At 33.5% G+C, this 9259-nt stretch overlaps 1 protein-coding gene across 3 annotated transcripts; it reads right to left on the bottom strand.

The window, feature by feature from the left end:
* Window positions 1–660: 660 nt before the first annotated feature.
* On the bottom strand, window positions 661–5598 carry LOC132038022 (probable methyltransferase PMT9). Of its 3 annotated transcripts, XM_059428750.1 has the most exons (8): window positions 5052–5598; window positions 4786–4950; window positions 4112–4294; window positions 3443–4037; window positions 3004–3116; window positions 2676–2896; window positions 1169–1494; window positions 661–958 (listed from the first exon to the last, which is right to left on the bottom strand). In XM_059428750.1, the coding sequence occupies exons 1-7, from the start codon at window positions 5292–5294 to the stop codon at window positions 1182–1184; spliced, it is 1833 nt and encodes a 610-aa protein (XP_059284733.1). In that variant the 5' UTR covers window positions 5295–5598; the 3' UTR covers window positions 661–958; window positions 1169–1181. The 3 variants fall into 3 exon arrangements, with proteins under 3 accessions (XP_059284733.1, XP_059284729.1, XP_059284740.1); XM_059428746.1 differs by lacking the exon at window positions 661–958 and having other exon boundaries at window positions 992–1494; XM_059428757.1 differs by lacking the exon at window positions 661–958 and having other exon boundaries at window positions 992–1494; window positions 5044–5181.
* Between the last annotated feature and the right edge of the window lie 3661 nt (window positions 5599–9259).

Consider the following 9259-nt stretch of genomic DNA (forward strand, 5'->3'; position numbering starts at 1 on the left):
TTGACAGATGGTTTGATTACGGTATTCGAGATGTCTACTCTTTTTGTACAATAATCAAACCATTTGTCAAAGCACTCTTCACTTTATAATTGAGTAAAATTAAATTAAATTCACATAAACGGAGAACATACAAGATTTAAATTTAATGAAATCAACATTAAAATTTGTAACCGCAAAATATTTACAAGTAACCCTTAGGTGAATGCACTTCAACAAGTGGGATGTTGCAGGGTGTAAATGATTTTCTCTCCAAAGTGTGAAAAATAGATAAAGATGTAGTATTAAGGATTACACTTTTTTTTTTTTAATCAAAAGATTACACTTCTATATTAAAACTATTTAGAAAATACTTAAGAAAAGCATGGCTAAGAAATTGATTCTCCTAGAACAAGAGGATATTTTTTCTTCTCTATGTCTCCGCCTATGGTTCATGAACATAAACTTGGAGTTCAATTAAAGTGTTACTGTGAAAGAGTACCATCTAATATTTTGGCAAAAAATAGTTCCCAATGCAAATAAAGGAACTTTACTTCAGATTCTCGCACTTTGATATCCCCAAGAAAAGTAACAAGTATATTGGCCATTCAGATCAGATACAACAAAAATGATACTTCTAACTAGTATAACCTTTTTGGACTGCATAAATTATAACATAGCACAGATGCAACTGGAAATTATTTTATTGAGAAATAAAGCAAGGAAACCCATTATATCAAATATTTAAATATGTAAAACCTACTTTATAAGATTATATTTAATTTTCTAATTTTATGGACCAAGTTAACTACGTACAAAATATGGCTGTGAAAAACATAACTACACCCCACCCCTACTCTTTTGCAGATGTATATTCATAAGTCTGTACTTTTGCAGATAGTACATTGATCTTTTGGGATCAATCTTTTTGTTCCAAAAGCCAACAATAGATCAACTGAGATCCAGAATCCAGCTTTCATTCCTGAAACACAGAATTTTCCAATCCGAAAATCAGTTAAAAATATTGAAAGATAGTCCCACCAGTGTCATTGATAAATTAGACATATATAACACATTGGCCATGAGGATGCCTCAGCCAGTTCCTAGCAATGACTTGTAGCTACATTATGGGACCATGAATGAAACAAGGAGCACTGAAACACAAGTCCATTCGCGAAGAAAAAATACATACCAAACAAACGTCACTATATTGTAAATTCCTCCTTCCAAAATTTCTTTCTTACGATCAAAATTCTTTCTTCGATCAAGGGGAGAGCATCAGTCCGTGGTTCTACCTCTGATGACCATCCATCCCATTTTAGCGCGGTCAAGAATTTTCTTACAGAGTTTATTATATGAGGTTTGTCCCTTATAATGATGAATCCTTCTGGTCTTATAATGCGGTCCATCTCAATAAGTAGATCCTCAATGCTGCAGCCTCGATCTTCTATCTCTGAGAGGATCATCCACGCGTGAAGTAGGTCATACGTGCGTGGGTACGTTGAAAATGATTCACACCTAATTATATATGATGGTTAGTCCTCGGATAATTGAAGGTGCAACTTAGAAGTTATACTTTGCAAGACTAAAACATCATCATGCAAACAACAAAAATGCTTTTATGTTTCCCCCCTAGTTCCTCCTTTCATCCCGTAGGCGTGACCTACTTTCAACTTTGAGTTGTTTCAAAAGATTGACCTCTTTCATAGATGTGTTTTACGTGATTCTGACCTTTTCTGTAGATATTCAACACAGATTAGTACAGCCTTCTGTTTCAGATTTTGATATGAAGCATTTTCCTAAAAACAACACCTTATTGACTAATTTCCAATCAATATTTTCAAAATGTGATATGTAGTTCTACTGCACTTGGAAGTTGGATGGTTGAGGAAACTTTGATGGAAGGGTGGGTGTATAAGGCACAAGGCATTTACGTAAAAGGAAGAACATATTCATTATCATGTCAAAAATGTGGTGATAAAAGCTACAAAACCATTAATTACTAGAACCAAATTCTCATGGTAGTTGAGAATAGTCTCCTTTTCTTGGAAAGCATGGTTATACAAGGCCTTATTGCTTTTAGTTATAACTGAGCAAAAAGTTGAACACTTTCATGTCTGTTTCCATCTGTTACGGAACTCCTATCCATCCACCTACTTAAGTCTATGTTACTATTTACTGTTTCACATAAGAATTTAAAGTTATTACACCAACACTGAGAATTGTAGATGGGGGAATGAGAGATATAAGTGAATTTTTTTTTTTTTGAAACTGGTAACTTTTGAGATATAAGTGAATTTAATCTATAAAGAAGTGCATGAAGTCTTAACAAGCTATGGGGATAAACTTGAAAGGAGCAAAGCGGGATTAGGATATGTCGTTCACTAATAATTCTTCATTATTTATTTCCATTTTATTTCATCCTCAACTTACATAATTTTATAAAGTTCAAGCTCTTCTACTGTAAATTTATTAAGAAAAAGAGAGCGATATAAATCATTGGTAACCTGCCAATTATGAACAACTAGATGTGCAATAAATAAGAATGAATTTTGGATTTCTAAGATTGGGAAAGTAGGAAGTTAGCAATAGGGTGACCATATGCCACAAAAACAGAGCAGTAATTCTGCTCTTGTCCATTGGAAGAGCAAACGAGTATGCAAAGAAAACAATATCTGAAAGAGTGGAAAGTAGCGCACCAGTCATGAACTGTTCCAATTAAGCCTCGATCATAAATTATTTTCAATCTTGATGACATATTTACAGGCGCAACATTCATCACCCAAATGTCCTTATCCTTTAGTGCAGCTGCAAACCCACCGAGGTTTGAGTTCATGTCCATCACGTTCCTAAACGAGTTCTTTTGGATAACAGACTTCATCTGCTTCCAATAGTCAACCACTCTGTCATGCCATACGCTCTGGAAAATGACACATATTAAATAGTTAATAGACAAATTGAACAAGAGACAGAAATCATTAAATAAATCCAACAGAAATACTGTCTTCACTGATTTTAGAAACTTACAGTGTCTTTATGGAATTCGTCCCAAGTGACACCAATTTCCTCCAAGCGAGGCGGCGGAGCCATAAGCCTCCGTGGCCAAGGTTCTAGCCCTGTCCCTTTTTCCTTATGCACCTCTTCAATAACAAATAATAGAAAACTTATCAGATTAAAAAGAACATTAAGTATTTGTAATCTCCTTGATAGAAGTAATCACTGAGAATGGCAGTTCAATGTGAGCTATCACTTCAGTTTCCTTTTTTTTTTTTTTTTTTTTTTTTTTTTTTTTTGATGAAGTGTAAGTTGTCACTTCTAAAACAATCGCATATATGGACGGCGAAAAGCAGCTAACGCCACAATATAAGTAAAAAATTTTATCAGTTATCAGAAGGATACATACATATGATCAGCCATTCAAGACATGGATTGAAAGAATATGGACCATTAACAGTTTCATACTTACTCAGTGAGTAAGAAGTGATGCAAGCTTTCATCGGTACATTCCAAACTTCATCAGGCTCATCACCAGACATGCACAAGGGAGGTTGGGTCCCGGGACTTCTCTTCATATAACAGCTGTTACTCAGAGGTTTAGCCCATATCACAGTTTGGTCTCTCCTTGAAACAACTCTCCAACACATTCTTCTTAATAGATCATACATAGCATTCCAAATTTTTCGATTCTCAGCATCATGCGCATAAGCTTCAGGTGAAGAATACACAAAATAACCACCTGGTCTAAGCACTCTGTCAAGTTCCAACAGAAGAATACCGTCTCTTTGGAGCCAATCAATTCTACAGCGTGAACAATGTGCCAACTCGAATGATCTGCTAGGATAAGGTAGTCTTTTAGTGCCCAAGACTCCTAGTGTAGATGGGATTCCCCTTTCCAATGCAAACTGTATTTGATTCTCATGCACATCATTAGGGGCAAGCGACATAGCTATAATATCATGGGAAAGAAGATATGCCCCAAAGCTCGCAACACCACAACCAACGTCAAGAACATTTCTTATGTTTCCGCCATTGCTGAGTTTTTCACCGGGCAATTTGAGCATCTACACAAGCACATTAGTGCAATTAGTATAAATAAATCAACCTGCAACATAAGTAAAATTAAGCTTAAAATTACCCCTGCAATTGCTTCAATGTATATGTCAGCTCCATAATGGAAATGTGTTCCTCCACCAGGGAATTTTATTTTGTCACCATCGACAACCATCCAGTTTTGGTCAGACTTTTCCTGTGCAAGATGTGTATGGGGTATATTTGCTTTCCACACTTGGTCTCTACTAGCTGGCCATCTAATCGGGATCTGGAAATCTAACAAGGACCTCCTTGGCATCAAAACTAGACAGAAACAATAACAATAGCAATATCTAAAAGTAACCTCATTAATGCACATGAAGACAAGTGTGAACAAATTGAATAAAGGGAATCAATTCAAGATCATTAATATCCAGATTCCTTCATGGCTTTCTACATTCAGGGGTCGTTTGGTAAGCTGTATAGGTAAAATAATGTTGGTATAAAACAATGTTTGGTTGCAAATTTAGGTCTAGTACAACTAATACCAGTATTACTTATACACCCTATTCAGTATAGTAAATCATGGCATTAACAATACCAGTACTATTCTTATACTTATACCCCCTATTCAGCACTATTTAGAAAGTATGCAATGCATGTTATTTTACAAACTAAAAAGTCGATAAGAAATAATGGCATAACTTGTCTTCGAACCAAACGAGCCCTCATTTAACAAAAAAAACTGAGCAAAGCAGAAAAAAGCAACCAATTGCTGACCTTGTAACCAGCTGGAGGGGGGATGAGACAGTTATAACGACGATGAGGAGGTGGACAATGCCTCTCATAATGTTCCATAAGAGTCAAATTAAGCCTCAACCTCAACTGGTATATCAAATTTCTGTCGAGGCAAGGTATCAACTCCGAGTACCTTGTATCACAAACCTAAAATGACAAAGCAAATCAAAATCTTAACACAAAACACTGTAAAAATGCAAACTTTACAAACATCACTTAGCAAATAAAATCAAGAATTACATGCATACAGGAATACTTTTAGGAACTTCAAGTTCTTGATCTTCCATATCCATATCCACGCGCCTATGGTAAGAAATCTTAGTAACTGGATCAGAACCATCATCAACAGCCAAATGACCACGTGCTTTAGGAAGACCAGGAGCAATAAATGAACAGTTATAAAGACAAACCAAACCCAAGAACACAATCATCCCAAATATAACATATTTTAACAACTTGGGTCTATGAGGTAACTCCTTTTTTTGCTTCATTTTTCACAAAAAACAATAAAATACCCACTTCAAGATTTCTGCTGTACTCAACTGGGGTTCTTGGAAAACACTTGTTAACTTAAAGCCCAAGTAGCAGATACAGATCCATTTCTGGCATACCAAGAAAGGAATAAAAGACTATTCAGTGGCCATAAAAGGAGTATTCAAGATTCACTTTTTGATTCAATCGGGGTATATAAAGTAATATCCTGAAATTGAGAGGACTGTATTTGGAGTCAGTAGGAACATGTGGAAAGTGAAGTGAATTTTGGATGACAGTGTGTTGTTGAAGCTAAGTGTTGGTTGGTTACTGTTTGGTGCCACTTTTTGAGAAAAGTCGAGAGACAAAGTAGCGGTGTAGATCGAGTACAACAAGTCGTTTGGTTCCTATTGGACCATGAAGAAAAATCATGTTGACCTTTGTCTTATTTGTGTGCTTTTAGTGAGTTTAATAAGTTACATAATTGTATAATCAGATCATATAAAGGTCATTGTAGGAAATCTTTATGTATTATTATTAATTGATAATATGATAAAAAATAATAACCAATCCACCACCCTATATTAAGTTGTATGTACTGATCTGTAAGAAAGAAATTAGACTTAATACATACGTACCCTCTTAAACTTGTTAGAATATTTTATTTAAACACTTGAACTATGTTATATTCTAATTAAAAATCTCAACTCCTAATAAAGTGTTCAAATTAGATACTTTCAATTTAAATTTCAAAAAATATTTTGGGTATAATTTCATTCATCCATTAGATAGTTAAGTTAATCACGTAAAACATATCATTACCTTTAGTTATAGGCATTTACCTCAATTAAAATAACATTTTCAACTTGAGGTTGTTGCGTTAGAAAATATATAGCTTAAATTTCATTTTATTAGGGGTGTATGAATTTTCAAAAAGTACATGAGGGTTATGAATTTTCAAAAAGTACATGAGGGTAGAAATAGTCTTTTCCTTTAATGAATTTAGTGCGACACGTATATGAATTAATCAAGCTAGAGTGTTCTGAATAATAATAATAATAATAATAATAATAATAATAGTAGTAATAATAATAATAATAATAATAATACACACCCAAAAAAAAAGAATTTTCAAAACGCACAAAATTTCTTTTTCTAAAAGTTTTCGTTCCAAAAGTTACCCAAAAGCCTCCCTATAGCAATTAAGTCAATATTTAAAATTTTGTAAAACAAAGAATTAGATTCACGATACAATGAGCGAGTTTTTCTCCTAATAAAATCATACTAACAAGGAAAAGAATAAAGTGATCTATTAGTTTATTTTCATTCTATGCCAAAGTACCAAGTTAAATCATTTATCGGATTTTGCTACGATTAATATCAAATTATACCAAACAGAAAAATAAAATGAATTTTCAAAAAATGGGAAATAAGCACAAGGGAATCTTTCTGCTTTCCTTTTTCATTTATGGTTATTATTGGGATCCTTACAACTTGAGGGCTGAGGGCCCAGAGGGTGTGGGGTAAGCTATTATTATCTACATTAACCTTTAGGAAAATATACTTGCTTTTAAGTGTCACGCGCTAGTGAATTCAGACATTGGATATTTGTTCTTTAGTCCTATCAGAGAACGCGTGATTATCACGAAGCATTTTGTCACTGTTTTGATCTTATAATGCTGACTCAGCTGCCTAATATTACTTCCACCCTCTCTTGTTTCTTTCTTCTTCTTTTTTGGCTATTTTATGAAATTTGCCATAAATAGAAAAGGAATGGAAGATTAACAGCAAGGGAAATAATAATAATTTTAAAAAAAAATGATCTAAAAGTAGTGGATGAAGGCTAGTTCTACCTAAGAGTTTGTATTGAGTAGGGGGGGAGTTCATTGATCTGTTAGATATGATTTGGAGAAACTTTAATTCGATATAGTTCGATTTTTTTTATTTTCAATTTTGATTTATTTGATATGAGTTTACACCAAAACAAAAAGTCACAAAACGGCGGTGTAAGTTCATCGTATTATCATTTCATCATATTATCATTTAAACTGTCATGACGGATATTATCATTTCATCATATTATCATAATTCGTTTTTTAATCAAATTTTGAATACGCATAATTGAGTAAACGAATAAAGCCATCAGATTGTAAATTTCAATGCACAAAGTTTATGCTAACTTGATTCACCTTTACTGGATTTTCTTATATAAATTAACTTAGAGCCTATTAAGTCAATATTTAAAATTTTTTTGTTTATTTTAAAACAAAGAACTAGTTTCAAACGGGCTCTTAGTTAGATATAAAAGTAAAGCAAAAACCATATAGATTTAAAAAAAAAAAAAAAAAAAAAAAAACCTATACATTTAGATATTTCCTTAAAAAAAGATCTGTGGTTGTGTAAAATATTCGGATGTACTAACAAGTTTGATAATAAAAGAATAACATAATTGAATTTAAAACTCTAATTATGAACAACAAAAAAACTCCTCTTATGCGATTTATTGAGAGTAATAATAATATATTTGAATTGTGTTCTTATATATATGATTCAAAGTTTGTTCTTTTAATATGATATTGCCAAAGATGAACCTCTTCCTTTGTTTTCTAGAGTTTAATTCTTGCCTATCCCTTATTTGTCCGGATTTTTACGTAAAGGCGGCATGGAAAGCACCTATATATATATTGTAATATGTCAGAGGAAGGACGACTAAGCAACTATGTTACTGTTGGCACCTCAAACTAAAACTTACAACTGGAAAGAAAGGTGGTCATTATAAACTCATGAATTTTATTGACCACCAATATAAAATTGGGAATCAGATTAGCACCAGCCTCTTTAACTTCTATTCTAACGCACTGAATATCTTTTATAAAAAATCAGAGGAATATGAGACAATTTTTTTCCCAAAATCCCCAACGAAAAATACAGACTATTCCTTCCTTTTTATCGAATCGATCATAATCACAACCCACATTCCAAAAAATTGTGCACCACAAATAAGAGCTAATAAAGAGACCCATAATTCCGTAGAAAGACATCACGATTCCTCGTGGGGAAAAAAAAAAAGATTTGCCGAGGCGATAATTTGTTCATGTGTTCACTATACATGTCCCATATTACTTACGACAAATGTTGCCTAAGTCAATGATCAATCTTAAGCACCATAAAAGTGAGTTTACCATCTACCGCATTAGATTAGTATAATAAACGAATTTGGTCATTCTTAGGGTCGTTTGGTATGCGGGATATGGTGGGATATTTCAGGATTAAGTTTGGGTTTCATTTTATACTTTGAGGGCGTTTGGATTACTTTTTTAAGTGCTAAAAATCACGCGCTAAAAGTGTCTTAAAAATAATTTTTATCTTTTCCAAAATTATAATTCGAATTATAATCCCGAGATAAGTTAACCACTTTTTGTTGAGTAGACCGGAATCCATGTGATGGTTCTTTGGGATATTCTTGATGAACAAGGTAAGATCCCCTTTCCTCTCTATTGTTCCTTTCGATGGGACACATGCATGCCCGCAGTTGACAATGGGGCCGACATTGCATTTGCTCGCAGTGCAAAAGGTCTAATTGACTTGCTGCTTTATTGCATTTCTTTATGGCTCACATTTCGCCTATGCATTGGATCTACCAACGTAGATTGGAAATCAAAACTGTAGCAGCTAGGAACTCATACAATGTGTAATCTAACTTAACAAAAATCCACTGTGTTTGATTAGGCTGTTTACTTGGCTTGCTATTGACTACTGTCCTGTAGCTAAATATATTTGACCCATATAGTTTTAGCATGTCAGGGCAAGTGATGCGGGTTAATAAAATGGATAGCTTTTTATTTCTTAAAAATTTATCTTAAAATAAAATTTTCATATCAGCAAAATCCAACGAAAAAATTGTTATTGATTGGGAGGGAGTGACTTTTGGGTTATAGAATAAAGAAAGGTGACTTTCAAAAGCTACTACCATTGAATTGAATAA

Source organism: Lycium ferocissimum, chromosome 2 (assembly GCF_029784015.1).
Source record: "Lycium ferocissimum isolate CSIRO_LF1 chromosome 2, AGI_CSIRO_Lferr_CH_V1, whole genome shotgun sequence".
NCBI lineage: Eukaryota > Viridiplantae > Streptophyta > Magnoliopsida > Solanales > Solanaceae > Lycium > Lycium ferocissimum.